Here is a 22,148-nt window from a genome sequence, read left to right as displayed (position 1 = left end):
CAAGTTCTATGTTTTTTAGCGTGCGTGTTGCACCAAACCAGGTGCCGGTAACTGAATATAGACGTGAAATTCAGTACATTAAGTATTTTAGGATGAAAAAGTTAAATCGGAATAAATGCACACGATTAGAAAGTATTGACCAATCGAATCTATAGAAAAGTCGAACCTAATGTCCTGTTACTGTAAGTTATATTAAATACGTTTAAAGAGCGAACAACTGTAGGCACTACAGCGCTGTGATTATGTTTACGAGCGAACGCGAGATTGGCTTCGGGCTCAAGAGAACTACCTCGTGCTTTCCGAAACTGTTAATACAAACGAGGAGTTTTAACTCGGTTACTATGTAGTAGTAGTAGTAGAAGTAGTAGTAGTAGTAGTAGTAGTAGTAGTAGTAGTAGTAGTAGTAGTAGTAGTAGTAGTAGTAGTAGTAGTAGTAGTAGTAGTAGTAGTAGTAGTAGTAGTAGTAGTAGTAGTAGTAGTAGTAGTAGTAGTAGTAGTAGTAGTAGTAGTAGTAGTAGTAGTAGTAGTAGTAGTAGTAGTAGTAGTAGTAGTAGTAGTAGTAGTAGTAGTAGTAGTTGTTGTTGTCGTAGTAGTAGTAGTCGAAGTAGTAGTAGTAGTAGTAGTAGTAGTAGTAGTAGTAGTAGTAGTAGTAGTAGTAGTAGTAGTAGTAGTAGTAGTAGTAGTAGTAGTAGTAGTAGTAGTAGTAGTAGTAGTAGTAGTAGTAGAAGTTGTTTTATTATTATTATAATAAGTAGTAGTAGTAGTAGTAGCAGTAGTAGTAGTAGTAGTAGTAGTAGTAGTAGTAGTAGTAGTAGTAGTAGTAGTAGTAGTAGTAGTAGCAGTAGCAGTAGCAGTAGCAGTAGCAGTAGCAGTAGTAGTAATAGTAGTAGTAGTAGTAGTAGTAGTAGTAGTAGTAGTAGTAGTAGTAGTAGTAGTAGTAGTAGTAGTAGTAGTAGTAGTAGTAGTAGTAGTAGTAGTAGTAGTAGTAGTAGTAGTAGTAGTAGTAGTAGTAGAAGTAGTAGTAGCAGTCGTAGTAGTAGTAGTAGTAGTAGTAGTAGCAGCAGTAGTTGTAGTAGTAGTTTATTTGTATCGTTTGAATTGTTGGCAGTTTACTTGTATCATTTGATTTGTTGGAAGTTTATTTGTATCATTTGAACTGCCGTTGGAAGCAGCTAATGCTGTCCTAATAACCCACCATAAAACTGTTTAAAAAGTTTATGCATGAAGGTTAACTTCACAGTATAAGTATACAAATAAGACATTAACCTAGTCAGATTGAATTGAACCAAACTAGTGTGGGTTAACATAAAGCGGTTATTATTTTTTTTATGCTCGTAAAAGTTGGTGATGTGTTACGGACGGATATTCAATCCATATTTTAATTTTATAGCAGTGATAGTTGATTGGATACTATATGTGGAGTGAAACAATAAATGTGATAATGAGGCGATTATTCTTTAAATTTAAACACATGTCGACAGAAATTGTTGATTATTTACTTGCGAATGCTCGAGTATAATAACCTGTGTTCTAATGTGTTTCTTTTAAATAAAACGATTGTCAATTTTTTTAATAATACATAATTTAACTAGATATTAATGGTGTATCCGGCAGTTATTTCTGTCAACATATTTTTGCCGTGCTCTATGAAAAGGGGTTTTTATGAATGTGCGTAAAGCTTCGTCCAGATTAGCCTGTACAGTCCGCACAAGCTTATCAGGGATTACATTTTCCGCTTTTGTGATATTTTTCTGTTTAAAGAAAGTCTCTTCTTATTAAAACTTCAGTTACGGCGGAATGTGTCGTCCCTGATAGCCTATGTGGATTTGACAGGCAAATCTGGGACGACACTTTACTAATATGCATTAAACCCCTTTTTCACAGAGCACGGCTCATTAATGTTATTACGTTTACAAACATTATGACATGATTACTCAAATCAATCGTGATCATTCGTTATGCAAGAGAACAACATCATGTTAACATTACAGTCATATTCCAAACATACACCTTTAAACGTCCATGTTATATAAACACCTTTTCAAAATGACGTAAGCAACTATTGTGAAAGTTGCTGCAGCGATCGTTAATTAGAACGAGAAACGATCTCATGCAGGTGTTCGATATTAAGTTCCGTTGAAGTGTTGTGCTGTGTTTGTTTTGAGGAAGGTTTTATTGATATAGACATGTTTGCGTATAAACTTCACACTGGATTGGTTTGTATAGTTTGTATTATGCAGATGTGTATTTCTGGGACGGATATAGACTCATGTATCGTATACAAGGTAAGTTTGTCCCTGTTATTGGTCAAGTATTATTTACTCATGACATAAATAGTGATATTTTATTTCAAATTCTACTTCGCAATGCATTTTAACTAAGGACAGAACATTGTGTTGTACCAACGTATACTGAAATATTATGCAAAATGATTGAATAAGAACATGTACAGCTATGTTATACAACGGGAAGTAGTGATAAAACACGAAATAATAGCTGTTCTATGAACCTACTAAATGAGCATTCGGAATGGTTATTGACGATTTGGCTAATAGTAAAGATACCTTTAATAGGATAAAATTGAAATGTTATCAATAATCTATCATATAAAATACGTGTGTACAGCAAATACATGCACTTCGTGAACATAAATAATGCATCGAAGAAACAAGTTCAAACATCTATAAGTTATGTTTAATTGTACATTATAGTCTCTGTTACAGTATTTGTTCGAGCACAAACAATTTAAATTTTATTACTAAGGTTCTAACTATCTAGCCAGACGACCACTCTTAAGACACAAACGATGGTATAAAATGATAATTGTAATTGTCGTGTGCGTCTTCATCACATAGAGTTGAAGACCTTAGGCTAAACTCGATATTTACGATTGCTACCATAGTATGTAAAGGTAATCTGCCTATAACGAACTAAATATTTCAAAAATTGTTTATTCATCGCCTAAAGCGCATTTAACCGTTGAAAAGCATTTATGGTAATTATAAAATTGAATAAATATGCAAATAATTGAACGAAGTCATTATACTATAAACCATTAGGCGGTATGAATACTTTCATGAAATTAAACGAGCGACGAACTGCAGAACGGTGTTTAATGCATGTTTGAAATGTGTCGCCCCAGATTAGCCTGTCAAGTCCGCACAGCCGATACAAGGTCGATGATTTCTTATTTAATGTATTCATTCGTTTAATTAAAGTTTTATCTAAACAAAAAAGCCTGTCAATGTAGAAATGGTCAACCCTGATTTGCATTTGCGGACTTAACAGTTTAATTTGTGATAACACTGTCCACTCATTCATTGAGCCCATTTTTCCAAGATCGAGGCTGAACTGTGTGTTTTTTAAACGGCAGTAAGAGTTTTAAATAATAATTTCAATAGTAATATTCGTTAGGAATGTGAACTGATGTAGATTGTTGCTTCCGTGAAGTCTTCTTTTCGGCAGGCGACGTGCAAAACCATGTCAACTTGGTTGATGTTGTTTAACATTATTACCGTCCAAAAATTATTACAGTAAATATGCACGTTAATATGCACATAAATATGCACGTAAATATGCACGTAAATATGCACTGGTTGTCCAAAAGTAATCTTAGCGCTCATCATTGCAGTCATCGTAAAGTTTTATAAATATGTGCATTATACCATTAATGATTGCAAACTTTATTGAATATTACCGTTTTAAAACGCTGGGTTTTGATGTATTGAATAAAACATGGCATCGTTTTAACGCATAGCCGTTTTCAAAGGGCAGTGTGAATATGTCCGCTTATAGAACACCGTTTTACATAGTATGATTATTCACACTCAACACATGCACAAGAAAGATTGCATACATTAAAAAAATAAACATAATTTGATGTATAGGCACGAATTCAATACGACTTTGCAATGAGCCCCGCGGTGCGAACATGGGCGACATACGATATGTGGCTAACATAGCTCCGGACCACTCGATGCATTCGCTTAGTCTGGGCAGAAGCTACCCTGTCCGCGATATAGGCAAGCATGGATCCAATGGTATATCTGCAAAACCACTGCATAACCACTGTTTGGATATTTCCTCAAGCTGATGTTTGCATCATAAATATACAATTGGTATACAGGTTGCAAATGTATCAAAATATGTCATTTTCATCCCCCACGCTCCTAATTGGAGCGGGGGAATAATGTGGTTATCTCCGCCGTCTGGACGTCCGTCTCCTCCTACACTGTTAGCACTAGAACCTTGAAACTTAATCGCATGATAGCTATGAGCATATGTGCGACAGCGCACTATTTGGAATTGTGGTCTGACCCCTGGATCAAACGTTGCGTCGTGGGGATACGCGTCGGTCGCGGTCACGCCATTTCTAGTTTTGAATTGCGATGCCGTTATTATAATGTATATTTACACTTGTGTGTTGCGTTATTTAGTTTGTACTTACAATAAGGCTTAGGTATGAATTTAAATTTGAGTAAACTCATGTTTTGCATTCATATTGCCAACGCGGTACTTCAAGCTTTAATTTGTATAAATAAAAAGTTAGTATTGGCCCTGATTTGTATAGACAATATTCTTAATATCTAGCTGACGTTTACACGCCTTTCAATTCAGGTAAAGCTTTCAGATTTTTATTTTAATACGTATTTAGAATAAAGACATAGTTAAGGCCGAGTAAAGTATAATATAAAATGGCAAGAATAAAGGCCACCAATATTTAAAAAAAGAAATGTCTTCATTACAAAAGATGCAATTATTGATGTTACACGTTACATGTACGTTAGGATGAGCATAAGAGCAAGTTAAGCACTAAGCTTTAACACGTGTTGGTGAAATTTAATACAAACCTTGTAAATACATGTACATTAATGTTCATTTAACGAGCCAAGTTTCCTTGTTCAGAAGAAAATAGTATTATACAGCGCGTAGTCAAATCGATTAATCGAAACATCTTATCTGACAAACAACATGTGTAAAAGTAAATCTGAAGCGATGTCTACCTGAACTGGTCGCAAAACCAGACAGTTCTCGTAGTCTGTGACCTACATTAATTGATTTGGCTACTGCTGTGAAGGTAACCTTTGCAGTTTACTGATAAAGACACACATCTTTTGATGAAATCGTCCCTGGTAGGTATTGAGTGCATGATCCTTAATAGCGAAATATAAATTGTCTGAGGTTTCTTGAAATAGGCTCATTGTGCAACGATTCGCTCTATTGAACATTTTTAAGATAAAGTTAGGTCTTTCAAAAGAGCCGTAAGTTATGGCTTTTCCAGAGCTTTTAAATTGTTTTTACTTTTCAGATTCACTATAATGATATTCGAATTGTTTCACTTAATTTGCGATGTACTATAATTTACTTGTTTCCCCATAACATACATTGTCGATACATCTTGTAAATGTAATACAAACTATATGCAAGAGCCGCGTAGCTTTTTAAACTTTAAAGTTCTTACCAATATGGAGTTAATAATGAAATATGAATTGGTGAATATCAACATTTTGCAATAATGTTTATGTTCTCTCAATATCGTGCTTTCTGTACCAGCCCTTTTCAATCCACTTTTCTGTCCCTAAAATGAACTATGAAATTGGAGAGCGAAAATGTAAACATATAATTAATAAGACGGAGGAGTTTTGAATTGATTTATATTATAAGCGTACTCCATTGCTGTTTTCAACGTTGCTGGTGTGCAACCTAAGATTTATTACTGCTGTGTAATCTGTTAATACATAACGGAAGTTGCATTATTCTTCAACTGGATTCAGATCAAAGCAGTTTCATTGTTTCTAAAGCGCAATTTTAACCACCATTCCACCTCTTCCTCCTTCCTCGTTATGATTTTCAGTGCATTTTTACTGTGATTTTGCTGTTTTACATTGTTCTTTTATTTTCAGTGTATAAAATACAAATAACAGTTATAGGGCTTAATTGTAATACATATTGATTGAACAGCTACAACTCACATATTATACTTAGATTATAATTATATTACATTAACATAATGTTTATTAATTTATAATTAATGTCATTATTTATTTATTTATTTTGGATCATTGAATGCCGCGTTTTAACGTAGCAATACGACAATATTTTGATAGTACTCATTTAACATATTACCTATTGTAACATGCCGATTGATTCCAACGCTATGTTAAAATGCATAAGTATTTCAAATTCAGGTAGTGGCCAAATCAAATTATATTATCCACCTTTTTATGTCATTTCTTTACCGACTTACCAATACAAAACGAAATAACATTATACAAAGTAAATTATATACTTGTTTTGGGCGTATTACCAATTTTGATGTTATGAACTATATGAACATGATATATAGTTGCAATACTAAATATAGTCTTTATTTCTTTAAATTAAGTTTAAATGATATGGAAACTCTACTCTGGATGGAGGCACTGTTGGGCATATTTTAAATAATACTACAGTTTGTTAAATAGTGTCGTATACCAACTTATTCAGGCAAAAAGGCGTATCCGTAATTGCAAATTCTGAGTTTTTCGAATGCCCTGCTTTTAAAACAATATTTCTATGCAAACATCCATTTGCTGAGTATAAACATACTATTTGCTTACGACTGTTTAAGAAGTCTTACTCCAAAACTCGTCCATGTAAATATTGTTCTACTTGTAGAACGCAAAGGGTGACTTGGAGCAAATTCCAATGGAAGTTACAAACGGAACAGGTGATGTGTATGACTTCTTTGCTTCCGTAACTACGGACATCTTTTAAAGAAACATAAAAATGTTACATATATTAACATTATAATGATATACCGCTGTTGTTATTTGATCACAGAAGATATGTAGTAAACACTTGCTTGATTAATTTACATCTTGACTGAAAAAGGTTACTTATGTGTTGTATTGCGTTGCTCTGCTGGCATCCAACCGTAGGATATTTTAATGGTAATTAATATGACCAGGATACTATTGTATTCTTCATATAGTTGAATTGTGATGCTGCGGGGTTTATTTGTATGTATCGTCAAAAAATATTTATATTTATATTGGCCAATGTGGGATATTTGGCGGTTTTAACCGACTGATATTTGCATTAACCGTTCTATTGTGGTTACGCTTATTATATTCATGTGTTTATATATTGTGTTATGTGTGTGTGTCAACTTACACCAGGTGATGTTATGTGGTTTCACTCGATTTTATTACGCTAAAACGTATCTTTCATTAGGCGTACCCAAACGTGCACTTGAAATATACAATAACTAAGTCATAACTTGCAAGCAGTAAAGATGTTGCGCGCTTACTTAGTACAATATATGTTATAATATATATTATTGTAAAGTATAAGAGGAGAGACATAAATTAGATCGTATAGTATTTTCATTGAAGTCATGCATTTGAACCATCTCTTATGTGTAATACTTCACAGTTATGTCTGTGATGGCTATTTTCGAATTTGTAATGAACCGACTCATTATTAAAATAATTAATTTTTAAACTTAGTTTATTTAATTTTTCAGCAGATGTATCAAGAGGCATTGACGTCAACCTCCTAACACGCGGACTATGCACAAAGGCGTCCACATTACACCTCACTCTTGTTCCGGGCGATTTAAGTGGTAAACATAAACCCTGTATAGTACATATAATACATAGCATATATAAGTTGAAACAGTATTCACGGTAACTTTATACGAGAGGGAACATACCTAAATATCGTATTGTGAACGACTCGTTTTAGTAGAATGAGATACATATAATGTTAAGAAGAGCATGTGCGGTATTCGTTTACAAGGCAGCACGTATTGACACGGAGTTAAGGGTTATCAACAGCGCAGAGAGGACTCTCATTAGTTCTCATTCAATTTATACGCAGTTGTATGCAAATATCATTTTTAAAAGCTCGGTATATTAAGTGGTAATTCTATTTTTATACTATGGAGTGCTGACGCCTATTCACCTTAATAAACAACAAATTATATATTCAAACTGTTGAGCAACAGTAAAGTGCAGTCCACGCTCTTTCGTTTCAGACAGTTTGTTTTCATCTATGCATGAATGTCCCACGAGCCATCTCTTATATAACTTTTCTGTTGAAACGATTTCACAAGCAAAGGCTTAATTGGATATCTGTTTTGCAACCATGAATACAAAGAACGAACGGCATTACAGTATATATATTAGAAATAGCTTATGTTTTCTACTTTCTTCATCATAATTGATTCGCACGCAAACTTCGAATTACGTTCTGGCTTTATAGAAAGAGGTTAACTACACTGTGTTGTTCCTGAAATTAATCACAGCGGTCTCTACGTGTCTTACAATTTCAGATCTTGGCACTATCCGGTGCATGCATGTTCTTTGTGTAATTAAGCGTTTTAAGAAGCTCACTCTTTCTGGAATGGGTTTTGTGTGAGATGTATAGGTTAAACGCAAATGCTCAGATGTGTGTGGAATTCTATTCATAAGCATGCACAATCATAATATACGTCCACGAAAGTACCGTGTACTATTTTTTAGACATACATTTCAATTAAATGATACAAATAGAAAAATATGGTGTATTCTATATACGTATCAAAGTCACTTGTACTTATATATAATATATAAGGCGTATTTAGGTGGGGGCTAGGGGGCTAAAGCCCCCCCAGCTGGCTGGCTAGACACGATTTTTAATAAAAATGAGCCCCATACAGTTTCAATTCACTTGTGTATTTCCTGTCATATGTCCCTAATTAAGCCATAAACAGCTGTCGATTTGTGTGATTAGCCCCCAGGCATGTGTATAGACGATCTAACCTTCTTCAGCTAAAGTGCACGCTTCATTGACTGTAAGTAATAAACTGCGCTATTTGATTGGCTGAAGAAGATACATTCAACTAATGGAATTCATCCATACATTTAGCTATAGATAAATGTTTACAAATGGCTGCCGCATGAGACTTGTGAAAAACAGTATTTCAATTTGTAGCAATTAAAGAGTTTAGACGAACACAATGGACAATCATAATTATTTTTTCGGTAATTTCTTTGATGAATTTAATTGGTATTAGATCTTTAGAGTGATAATCCTTTTGAGTAACAAGTTATTGCCAGTGAAATTCAACTGCACACTTAATGAATGGCATTTTTTTTTTTTTTTTTTTTACAAATCGGGCTTACTGCTTTGATGTTCATCCATAATTTTTAAAATTAAAAAAGACTCAAAAATGAAGAATTACTTTGCTATATGAAACTAAATCATTTTCTTAAAGCGTGACAACATCGAGGCAGCAACACCCGAATTAAACTACACAGAAACCTAACGACTCTCTTTGTTAACACTTTTGTGAACGAAATGGACACCCGATTCAGTGATTTGCAGACTAAGGCAGCCATGGGATTGAAGTTTATAACTGAACAAATGTGCGCCTCTCCTGTCAGTGCTTGTGACCTTGAATGTTTCATTAATGATCTCCCTTCCCCTCAGTCCCTCCCTGCTGAGTTGCACTTTATATGGCAGGCTAGGTGGAAAGGTGTACCCAACCCACCTACTACCCTTCAGGGCTCTGTTGCACATTGTGATTCCCAGCTGTACCCCATCATTTACACTGTTTTGTCCATATCATGTGTGTTCCCTGTTACATCATGCGAGTGTGAAAGGAGTATCAGTGCCCAAGGACTTGTTAAGACAAAACTAAGATCATCAATGGGTCAGGACAGGTTGTCCGCTGTGTGCCTGCTTTCCATTCATAGGGACATGGACATAAACATTTTAATGTTGTACCTAAGTTGACCTCGTAGGATATCCAACAAGGTTAAATAGGAGGTCCACCCATCTAACTCTGTTAAAAAAGTTATGGATAAAGATAATGTCTCCCACCACTTTAGTGGTTTGAGAGACATTTGATTTACCCCTGTGTGTCTGTCTGTCCGTGTGTCTGTCACACTTGATGTGTGAACTCAAGTTCTTGTTTGTTTTACATGCACTTTTATCATGCAAAATGCTGATTAGATAGCAGGAAATCGCATCATTTCAAGGTGCCATTTCAAAAAAAATTCGACGACGGAAGGGGACACCCCTCCCGCACCCTCCCCTGTTCAGCCCCCCCCCCCCCCTCTGAACATTTACACGCCTCTGATATTAACTACGTTTGTATTATATTGCATACATTCGATATAAACGTTATTTTTAATTATTATCGTGTCCTTATAAACGAACCATACCATATATATCAGATTTCGTATTATCAGCGAACATTACGTCACTCATTACACGTGTGTTTTTCACAACCGGTGACGGTAGTAAATTCTGGTAGGTAAGAACAAAACAGGCAGCAGACCTTTACGTTTGCTTTATTTGGGATAATAGTTATGTGTATTTGATATGCGTTATGGTTTCGCCAGGTAGCTTTAAGTTATGATACAGTTAAATTTATCTTCGCAATTAAACCAGTAGGTTCTGCTAAATGTATTCACAGTCTGTGTGCGGTACTATCTGCCGTCTTTTGAGACAACCATTATAATCTCAAGGCGTTAAAAGATGAGCGTTTACCAGTTAATGCCTATTTATTATTTCAAATTAAGTTATCTAATGCAACATTTCTTGCTCAAATTCTGAAATGCGACAATTCAGCTCCAATTTTTGTACACATCATTTTAATGTTGAACGACAATGAATTATTAGCAGTAAATTTCAGTTAAATTGTGCATAATTGAATGTTTATACTACATTATAATATTGAATCCCACATGTTATACTATGTGGCTAAGCAGGGACGAAACTTACCGCCTAAACTAGATTTTTGTTAAGAACATACTTTCTTGAAACGAAACATATCATAAAAGCGGAAAGTATCGTCCCTGATTAGCCTGTGAAGACTGCACAGGCTAATCTGTGACGAATTTACGCACATGTATTAAACCACTTTTCACAGAGTCTTTCCGATATATATATATATATATATATATATATATATATATATATATATATATATATATATATATATATATAATTCTCCTTAAACGTATAGCAATATTTTTCAGGCGTCGGATTCGCAAATGCAATTTATATTTTTTCCGAATGCAACAAGCGTTTTATCATTCAAACGTGTGTAACTATTGTCGATTGCAAACAAAACAATTGTAATTTCAGAAATGGTCCACGTCACAAAATATCTTGTCTTGGACAGATTTATATATCGACGGATTTTAGACAGGTTAAGATATGATAACGCGAAAGGCGTATTACGTTGTCATTAACCCATTTATGCCTAGCGTTTAGAAAAAAGGCCTTAGCAATCAGCGTAGACCCAGATGAGACGACGCATGATGCGGTGTCTCATCAGGGTCTGCGCTTTTTGCTTAAAGGAATTATGTAAGAAATATTCTAAATATAGAAATAAATATACTAGACATCCCTTATTTTGGAAATAAATTGATCCAATTTAGAAGGATGGAAGAGTCCACTAGGCATAAATGGGTTAATTATACGATTTTTACTGCCCCGTTCCTAGTAAATCAATAAAGGGCGAGAACGTAGCTCGAGGATGGTTAAATAACTAGTATCGCGTATCCAATCGTGATTTTAGAATATATCTTTCCATTCTCTTTTCCCAGATATGCGTTGTGTTCTGACATGATCAAAACGTTTATATTATGTATTAAATAATGCCCAATTTTTCTTTTCGCGCCTTTCGTTAACGGTCTTGTTGAGAGGATAACTTACCCGACTAGATTTGATTCATTGCTGACCTAATATGAAAAGAAACACTGTCTTCACATGACACGAATAGGCCAATTAAGAACGCTTAGCGTGTGCGACGCACGATAATTACCATTACAAATTGTTAAACCTAACCTGCTTAAACATAGTCCATGATTTTCAGCCCTGTCTGACACTCCTAGTCGGCTTCATATCATGTATTTGTTCCGGAATGACACCTTGCTGATGTCACATTTCTGGTCTGTTGACATATCAACATTTCAAAACTTCACTCAAATCGTAAGTGGTCTGTGTTATTATGTAACGGGAGTATTAAAGTCACACACCTTATTTGACATAGTAAATTTAAGTATAAATAAGAAACATATTTTATCTATGCCAATTAGAATATATCTGGTGGTTACAAGGTAGAAATCCGTCTTTTTTTGCGCTTTAAAACTTAAAAAGTAATAGCGTTTGTCGAAATGGAAGTATACGTCTAGAAATCCTACTTTCGGTTTTAAAAGCGGTTCCGTTTGAAAAAAATAATGAATTACTGGCTAACTAGGGTATAGATTTAATTGTTTCTATGCCAATAAGAATATCTCTGGTGGTTACAAGCTTAAATCCGTCTTTTTTGCGCTTTAAGACTTAAAAAGAATCGCATTTGTCGAAATGAAAGTATACGTATATAAATCCTACTTTCGGTTTTAAAAGCGTACCTACCGTTTGAAAAACAATAAATTACTTGCTAACTATGCTATAGATTTAATGAAAATTGTGCAGACTTTCAAATTGCATATACATATGTATTGATTTACATGTATTTCATTTCAATGTGTGTGTGACTTTAAGTAAATAATGATACGTGATTTGTTTCATGAAAATGCATACGAAGAATGCAAGCTATATTTTAAACTAACTGATCTGTATATACTCATGTTTCGCGCTAAAAATGCTGTAGGTAATAAATTATTAAACGAAAAATTAATTTATACATTTGTCTTTATTTTGTTCTTTATATGTTCGAAGTAATCGTATCTGTTTAAAATGAATAATCCCTTACGTTTCAATTTATAGAACTGCTGGTTTGGGATTCCAGTTTCAGACCAAGTGATCATTCATGTTATTGTCAAGGTCACGGGAAAAGACGAGCGTGAAGTAACCTTTATCGGAGACAAACTTATAATACCAAATTCAGGTAACTAATCTCAAATGAACATATAAATATAGACGATAGATGAAATCTTTCAAACAGTTTCGTAAATCTTTGAACATGAACTTTTACAGAAATAACAAACAAACCTATACCATTTGGAATAATTAAACCAAAATTATCATGTTTACTTGCGAATGTTTTCGGCATGCCCAGAGCTGAGACCGTTTTTGCATATGAAAATCCGCAGTGATAATTGTAACTAGCTTAATAACTAGCAAGAAAACCAACACATTTGCGTATGTCAATTGTCATGACGTGTCTTAAACAAGCTTTAGAACGATTACGGCAATACACATATTAAGTGCTATTATTATTATATTGTCACGTAAAAGACGCGAACACGTGTACGGGGCCTTGTCAGGAAAACGATATAGACTTCAAGACTATCTACACGTGCCTGTCAAACTCGACCTTGACACACTCGGCGCATGTTCGCATCATCGGCGTGACCTTCACTTCACTGAGTGGCAATAGTAGAAGTCTGGCCATCCATAGACAGGTAGTATACATCATCAGCATGAATTTTGGCTACTCTCTGCGCCGCCCGCTTAAGTATGTAACTAAATGTTTTAATGACTTGATTCAGACTTGTTAAAATATTCCAACACTATTTTGTAATTGTAAGAGAATATTATATATATATCATGTATATGATATATATATACCTTTTAAATATTTTAAAAGACTTGAGCATTGGCATAGTCAGTGACAAAGAAGCTCTTTTTTAATGAAGACAACTGTGGTATCAAATTGTGGTTCAATGAGATTGTAGCCTTTTTGCAAAAAAGGGAAACGTAGAAAATCACAAATTTAACATTTCAGAGTGACCAATATACTACGGTGTACTTAGCGCATGTATACAACGATACCGGAATAATGGAGGTACGATTTGTAGTGTATATCAATGTGTGAGAATAAACATCGGTGTTTTAAAATATGGCTGTTCAGGCGGGTGGGAGGGGAAGGGTTAGGACGTGGTGTAAGCAGGTTCCAAAAAGTATACACGCACACTTTGAAGACAATTTTACAATTTAATATAAGAAAATAAGATTTCTTAGCACAACACTAATTGGCAAAACGAAGCGGAATAGGAGCATAACCGTATGTTAATGTTTCAATTGCTATTTTTGTCATTATTATGTATATAGAAGTAGACGTATTACTATTTCGCAGGTAACGTACACGGATTCAGAGTTATACTGCAGCGTTAGCAAGGTAGTCCGACTGTTCTGTGATTCAGCTTTGACGACCACATCCCCAGCAGCAGGTACGGTTTCCCATTGTCTAATCTTGTTTAATGAAACCTTTCGAGATTTTTGATAACTGATTACATTTATACTCGAGTTCTTAATGCGTTGTCTTATCCGCAAAACAAACACAACAGCAATTTAATTTTCTGATAAATATGCATTTCGCATAAAAACAATTTAACTGTATTTATTGTTCATAATTGGGGTAAATTTGTAGATGTTATATTACAGAGAAAGTGTATTGATGTTTCTTATTAGAGCCTCGACGATACGTTACGAGTGACACACAATTCGCCTCGAAACGTATTTTACAAATACGAAATTAACATTACGTAATGATAATTATTGATATACGGTCACCTTCATTTGATATGTATTGAAGCGACAATGAGCTTAATTTGCAAACAAAGCTTACTAAATTAATAAGATCTATTATTCAAGTGGGCAAAACAAACATGAATGACCAAAATTTTAATACATATGTTTAATAAGACATACTACATATGTATGGACGTTACATTCTTTATCATCTACTGAGCAATTTCATAATTTGGCATTGAATGCGATTAATAAAAAGTATTGTAAAAAATACGCAATATATGATATATTTTAATTATCAATAAAAAGGGAAATATAGCCTTGCAATGGCAGTATAGTTGAAGTCAGATATTGAAATACTCGTTAACAATAAAATTAGTTTTTGTTTATTTAGAGATGCTTGTTTACACTTTCACATATTTAATTGTATGTATTAACGCATGTTTAATTTAATTGAGAAAGGTTTTATCAAAGGATACATATATGTGTATTCTTATTATTATTTCAGACCACGAATTCGATTCGTTTGGAACGTTTGTTATTTTCGGACTTGTGACGATGTCGGTGTTCACGGTCATAATAGTTCTGATAATTTTTGGTAATTTATCATCACCATCATCGTCACCGTCGTGGTCGTCTTCGGCGTCATCAACATCATCATCATCACCAACATCATCAGCAGCAGCATCAACATCATCATACTCATCATTATCAGCAGCAGCATTATTTTCACCATCATTAGCATGAACATTAGCATTATTGTAATCACCCATAACCCACCATCCCTCACAATCAACAATTATCATCGTCGTTATCAAAAGGTCATAGATTTTTAGCTATTCATAATATTGGGAAAATGAAAATTTATATACATGCTCACAATTTCTTTGTATTGTATTCCAGCATTTTAATATATATTCAAATAAATATAAGTTAACAGATATCAATTGATTGACCTAAAACAATAACATTTGTGCAAGCGAGTGTAAAAGGAAGCTCTTGAAAAGATCAACTTATAATGAATTGCGTAAATTAAAAATTATATAAAAGCATACCGACAAGTCCTAGTCTATTTAAAAGGACTTCTCATAACAAGGCGTTTAGTTCCATACAGTTTATGTGTTTGCTGTCTTTTTAGATGTGTTTTATTGATTGCGTGTGAAAAGTATCGCATTAATTAGAGCGCAACCTAATAATAATTATATTTGCCAAGTATACGGAAGTCTAATTATCTGTTACATTGCAGTGTTAGCAACTGTGCTGTTAAAATGTATGTAAATATTAAGGAGGAAAATTTAACAATAGCCCATGCAAAAATGGTAGATTTTGATCAGTGGTTGATGCATTTATTTTATTTCCTTCCTAGTTATACAGAAGTTCACCACATGGAGAAAGTTATGTTGCGACGGCAAAGGTAATATTATGTTTCGTTGAAAAGAAATGGTATGCTGATATGTCGAACCTATTATGATGCATCCAAACGCCTGTATAATTTAAGGTTTCATGTGCGTCCCTCACACTGTAGTAAATGCAGCTTAATGTGCATGCAGTTTTCGTTCTTGACATGCAAATTAATACAAATCAAATGACGTCATGGAAATAGACAAAAAACATAATGACACTTCGTGTAAAAGCTTTATCTATGTCATGATGAAATAAGGCTATTTTTACCGTATGAAATGGCATTGCATAATACATAATTTCAAGAAAAAATAGAATTGGTTAAATCTTACTATAGCTTGTAGTCGAACTGGACGAAAGTTCAGCACAAATGATATCGAACCTACACAAACACAAATTTAACTTCACGTTAAGAAATACAATAGTATAAATGACAATATATTTTCTGTTGGGAATACACTATTGTTTATTATACATTAGGGTTAATTTATATTTGCAATGGTGCAATGATGCAAGTTCTTGTTCATTTCACAAAAATGTAAGCTTTAAGGTAGTGCACCTCTAATGGGCACATATCCAAATATAATCTAATTAATTATTTTCTTAATCAGCATCATTTCACTGAACTACATGCAAATTTCTAGGTAGGCTTTCCGTGCTTTTTAAAAAAATATACCGTTTTTTTTTCAAAACCACCCCCACGCTCAGCTTTTGTACAGTTTATTTTCACCCCTGGGGTATATAAAAGTTCCATAATTCATTCAAATTTCTAAATATGGGCATGCTGTTGGTGTGTATAGATGCAGTAAAGGTGTTTAAAATTTAAACAAGATTAAATAAGTATTCTTTTACAGACATTTATTATTTACAAATTTTTATCTATGGAAGAGCGCCATGAAATGTAAGTGATTTCAGCCAAGTAAAAATTGGGTCGGTTAAAAACAAAGTGTCATAAAATTCAAAATAGTACCATTTAAGTTATATTTTAAACATAGTTTTTATAGAAACACTAAATACAGCAAAAATACCAAGAAATAGACAAATTTACCGTTTACTTTTTGAAACAAAAATAAAAATTCAACATGCATCATCCGTATTTTCAGCAGTAAATCACCCAATTTAGCCATGACGTTGTTTTAATTTAAAAAATTGAAGGATGTGCATAAAAATTTCAACATATTAACAACAAAACAAAGCATATATGCATCATTATATTAAATTACGTTAGAAAAGAAATAAAACGTGTCGCAAAAAATAGGCGATGTCGGTAGGATTCGAACCATGCGCGGGAAGATCCCAAAAGATTTATAGTCCATCGCCTTAACCACTAGGCCACGACAACTTCACATTTGCGCATGCTTAAATTAGATATGCATACGTAAACAGGTAAAAAGGCTCGCCAATCTTTGAAGAAATCGCGAAATCGTATTTTTTCAGATGATATTTGGATCAAAGTCAATATTTATTGTGAAAATAATGTATTCTAAAGGAATTACGTAAACATATAACAAAATTAGAACTTTGAAAAAAATAAAATGCATCTCTCGGAAATAACCGATCATTGAAGATCGACAATGATCGTAAAATAAATCGCGGGAAATCATTAGAGGTGCACTACCTTAAAATGTTAAACCTAGTATCGCCCCATTGGTGCAAAAAGATACCATGTGACATCGAAATAAGACGGCACTTGTTACCTTTCTGCACCAATTGGGCGTTATAATAATTGTTATTTAGTACCTTTTTAAGAATAATAAACTTTTGGCAAAATCCTCTTTCGGCAAATATACGTTTTAATGACGGTATTTGACAACTATACTTGTAATATCGAGCTTTTTGAATGTTCTTGTTATGCAATTCATGTTACAACCGTACCATGTATCCGTTTGTGTTTGCGGGTTTAACATGCCGGAGTATATTGTTGTTTTAAGTGTATCATTAATAACTTAATAACCAACTATAATATTGATTGTCCATTCCTAACAGATAAGGCCAAGCAAGACCATCATCAGCATAGGACCGCCCTCCTGTTAACAAACACGGGTACGTTTTATGAATTATGACATACATTAACTAATTAGATAACCGGTTAGATGCAGTTTTCTATTAAACAAGACTATATTGTACACACATAAACATTCCCCTCCCCATTGTGTTACTCTTTAATGCATCGTTATTTTAAGCACAGGTAATTGTCCTGCCTATTCATATGAGTGCCCATATAAGCAAGAGGCGAAACCCATAAGTCAATTATGAGTAGGGTCATCGTACTGTCATGGCAAATATATATACCACCATACTGCTGTTATAGAAAATATGAATGAAATGTATGACCAATATTCACCATGATGGTGAAATACACTTCATGCCAGGATTGTCAAAAACAAAAGTTGATGAAAAACCTTCTGACTGCAAAGTTATGCAGTGGAATATAGTTACATTTTGTTAAATTTTCGCCTACTTATATTAGTTTAAGTAATTGAATTTAGCTGTTCAGCCATTGCGAGCGTCGTCGGGCGTGTTTTCGAGCGCGGTAATCGCAGTTCTAAGTTCAAAGAACAAAGCATTGAACAATTTGCTATTAAACTTTTAAATATGCAACATGATTGGAAATAAAGATTTAAGTGCTTCATTTTGTCTACTTTACAATGTACAGGTACATTTGTATTGGTATAAAGGATTCTATTATTTTTTTTTTGATGATAAGCATAATGCACATCATGATGGGAAACATATGGTATGTTATGATATAAAAAAGAATAAACTCAAATCACGATGAATATACGATGAAGTTATCTTCTTTATTTCAGAACGTGTTATCAAGAAAAGTGCTTTGCGTAAAATCGTTGAAATCAATGAACTCCAGTCGCTCGTCAACGATGGCAGTTCTGAAATTCAAAGGAAATTCACACATACGCGCACAACGAGTACATCACAGAGCAACACCTCTTTTCCGCAAGGACTACGATACGATTACGATAGCCCCGCTTGCGGTCGAAAATTACAAAGGAGTGTAACGCAAGCCTTGTTACAAAACATGGACTCAACGAGTACATCTATATTACTGCTGCCTCTTCCATTTGATCAGTTTACAAGGGACATTGTTGAACTTTTAGGAACAGTTTTAACCATGGAGGCCGATATTCCTACGAGGTATTGCTTCGATCGCGATGTTCAGGCGGAATATTTTCGAGACGCCCACGCATATATTTCAGACGTTTGCTCGGACCAAACTAAACTTCTAATTTTCGTTTGCGTTACACATCTTGCAAATTTACCACTCAATAAATCAGAGGAGCCTATCAGTCTTATCAACGATTTACTGAGAGCTATTGATGTCCAAAATATAGAACCAATGTGCAAAATTGTGTTTTTACATTTAACGGATGACGATAAGATGTTGAAAAACAAGTATCATGGTTTAGATATACACATCAAACAAGAGAACTCATTTGAGAGGTTTCTAGCCGTAGTTTTGAAGGAGTGTGGAAAAAATGCTGAGGACAATAACTTACTGAACAAACTAGTAACTTGCGAAGCGGCAGAACATTTTGTAAGATACCTTAAAGAGGGGCATATATGAATGTTAATCATCTGTTTAAATATTTTTCTGTCTGTTGAAATTACCAATAACAAAGACGATTCGTTTAACAGTTTTAAAAGAAGATCAGACATCGGAAGATAAGAAATCGAAATATTTCGTTCGAGAACACAGGAGAACAATAGTAAATGTTGTTTGTATTCTGCGTAACTATACGTTGTTCAACAGCAGTGTAAAGATTAACGTGTAATCGCAATCAGTCATACATAATTTTAAACTTTTTTGTCATATCAATTTGCATTTATTGTTTTATGGGTAACATACATTGGCATAACTTGGTTTTATATGTTCAATCGTTTTGTTTAAATCCACGGCATCTACACTTAAACAGTGGCCGGGCGAATTCCCTTAAAAAAACTTGTATGTTCTAGCAAATATTTAATTTGCTTCACCAACGATATGTCAATACAATTATATTTTAGTTTACAAAAAGTATAAAAGTCACTTGAACATGCAGGTTTGTCATCGAGCTAATTAAACTTAGATTGCAATGAGACATTTATCCATTTCATATCATTGCACACACAGCGTATATAACGTCTCCTTTTTGATATGTATACAATTTTTGTTTACAAGTATATATTGATACTAGATATAGAACCGATTGTATAATGAATTATGAGTGTATACCTTATGTTCCCACATTGAAATGCTGTTGACAATATATATCTGCCTAAATTTTGTTCAATCAATTTTATAATTTATTAAATATATTAAAGTCAGAGCGAGCATTCAATCCTTGCATTATTTCGCAACGTCATATATTTGTAAAATAAATGTGTTAACTATGAATAGCATACTATGTTGTTTATGCGTACGATTTATTGTTGCCTTAGTGCATGCAAGAACTTGACAAAGAGCTGTTTATACTTTAGTCTTGTATAAACTTTCGGTTCTGTCCTTTAAATAACATTTAAGTGGCAGAGTAAATAAACTCCCAGACGGTACCAAGAGGTCTCCCAGACAGTCTCAGAAGGTGACAGCTACTCCCAGACGGTGCCAAGTGGTCTCCCAGACAGTCGCAGAAGGTGCCAGACACTCCCAGACGGTGCTAAGAGGTCTCCCAGACAGTCTCAGACGGTGGTAGACACTCCTAGACAGTCTAGGACGGTACCAAGATGTCTCCCAGACAATCTCATAAGGTGCCAGACACTCCCAGACGGTGCCAGGAGGTCTCCCAGACAGTCTCAGAAGGTGCCAGACACTCCCTGACGGTGCCAAGATGTCTCCCAGACAGTCTCAGACGGTGGTAGACACTTCTAGACAGTCTACGACGGTACCAAGTGGTCTTCCAGACAGTCTCAGAAGGTGCCAAACACTCCAAGACGGTGCCAAGAGGTCTCCCAGACAGTCTCAGAAGGTGCCAGACACTCTCAGACGGTGCCAAGAGGTCTTCCAGACAGTCTCAGACGGTTGTAGACACTCCTAGACAGTCTACGATGGTACCAAGTGGTCTCCTAGACAGTCTCAGACGGTGCTAGACACTTCTAGACAGTCTACGACGGTACCAATAGGTCTCCCAGACAGTCTCAGAAGGTGCCAGACACTCTCAGACGGTGCCAAGAGGTCTCCCAGACAGTCTCAGACGGCGGTAGACACTCCTAGACAGTCTACGACAGTACCAAGAGGTCTTCTAGACAGTCTCAAACGGTGCTAGACACTCCTGGACAGTCTACGACGGTACCAAGAGGTCTCCCAGACAGTCTCAGAAGGTGCCAGACACTCCAAGACGGGGCCAAGAGGTCTCCCAGACAGTCTCAGAAGGTGTCAGACACTCCCAGACGGTGCCAAGAGGTCTCCCAGACCGTCTTAGACGGTGGTAGACACTCCTAGACAGTCTACGACGGTAACAAGAGGTCTTCTAGACAGTCTCAGACGGTGCTAGACACTCCTGGACAGTCTACGACGGTACCAAGAGGTCTCCCAGACAGTCTCAGAAGGTGCCAGACACTCCCAGACGGTGCCAAGAGGTTTCCCAGACAGTCTCAGAAGGTACCAGACACTCCAAGACGGTCGGTGCCAAGAGGTCTCCCAGACAGTCTATGGAATGTTTAAGTTTGCGTACCACCTCACATATTTCCTATGTTCCTTGAAATATTGCTATTATATTTTGCATACTTCTTTGCCAACATGACCCCCAACCTATAAACAAAAGCAGGCAAATGTATCAAGCATTTTGTAAGAATTATGGCCCTTTTTTCACTAAGAATATTTATAATATTGATAAATCTATATTAAGTTTGCATACCATCTCAAACATTTTTTATGTCCCTTGATATTTTGCTTTCATATCTTGCATACTTGTTAACCAAAATGACCCCAATCTATAAACAGGAGCAGACAACTGTAACAAGCATTTTGTAAGAAATATGGCCCTTTTTCCACGTAGAATATGCATATTATTGATAAATCTGTGTTAAAGTTTGCGTACCACCTCAAATATTTTCTATGTACCTTGTCATATTGCTTTTATATTATGCATACTTCTTTACCAACATGACTCCAATCTATAAACAAGAGCCGACAACTGTATCAAGCATTTTCTAAGAATTATGTTCCCTTTTTATACTTACAAAATTGAACATTTGGTTAAGATTTGTGTTTAGGCTCACTTTATTCCTAAAGTATCAAAGCTATTGCTTTCATACTTGCAACACTTACTATCATAAGGGGACTGTGCAGGCAAAGT

At 34.9% G+C, this 22,148-nt stretch overlaps 1 protein-coding gene across 5 annotated transcripts; it reads left to right on the top strand.

The window, feature by feature from the left end:
* Window positions 1-1,962: 1,962 nt before the first annotated feature.
* Window positions 1,963-20,203, top strand: LOC127845870 (uncharacterized). Of its 5 annotated transcripts, none has more exons than XM_052377040.1 (12): window positions 1,963-2,285; window positions 6,658-6,709; window positions 7,511-7,606; window positions 11,855-11,970; window positions 12,751-12,871; window positions 13,222-13,388; window positions 13,712-13,771; window positions 14,063-14,156; window positions 14,966-15,055; window positions 15,824-15,871; window positions 17,845-17,901; window positions 18,669-20,203. In XM_052377040.1, the coding sequence occupies exons 1-12, from the start codon at window positions 2,187-2,189 to the stop codon at window positions 19,439-19,441; spliced, it is 1,773 nt and encodes a 590-aa protein (XP_052233000.1). In that variant the 5' UTR covers window positions 1,963-2,186; the 3' UTR covers window positions 19,442-20,203. The 5 variants fall into 5 exon arrangements, with proteins under 5 accessions (XP_052233000.1, XP_052233004.1, XP_052232999.1 ...); XM_052377039.1 differs by having other exon boundaries at window positions 1,965-2,285; window positions 7,508-7,606; XM_052377043.1 differs by lacking the exon at window positions 1,963-2,285 and adding an exon at window positions 3,923-4,040.
* Window positions 20,204-22,148: the final 1,945 nt, after the last annotated feature.

The sequence above is a fragment of the Dreissena polymorpha genome, chromosome 9 (assembly GCF_020536995.1).
Source record: "Dreissena polymorpha isolate Duluth1 chromosome 9, UMN_Dpol_1.0, whole genome shotgun sequence".
In the NCBI taxonomy this organism is placed as follows: Eukaryota; Metazoa; Mollusca; class Bivalvia; order Myida; family Dreissenidae; genus Dreissena; species Dreissena polymorpha.
This window is presented reverse-complemented; position numbering and strand designations above follow the sequence as displayed.

Excerpts from the sequence above, each read along its gene's own strand:
- LOC127845870 (XM_052377039.1), top strand. The coding sequence starts at position 2,187 with ATGTTTGCGTATAAACTTCACACTGGATTGGTTTGTATAGTTTGTATT. Across the intron at positions 13,772-14,062 it reads ACGATACCGGAATAATGGAG|GTAACGTACACGGATTCAGA; the intron begins GTACGATTTGTA and ends ACTATTTCGCAG. Across the intron at positions 17,902-18,668 it reads CCTCCTGTTAACAAACACGG|AACGTGTTATCAAGAAAAGT; the intron begins GTACGTTTTATG and ends TCTTTATTTCAG.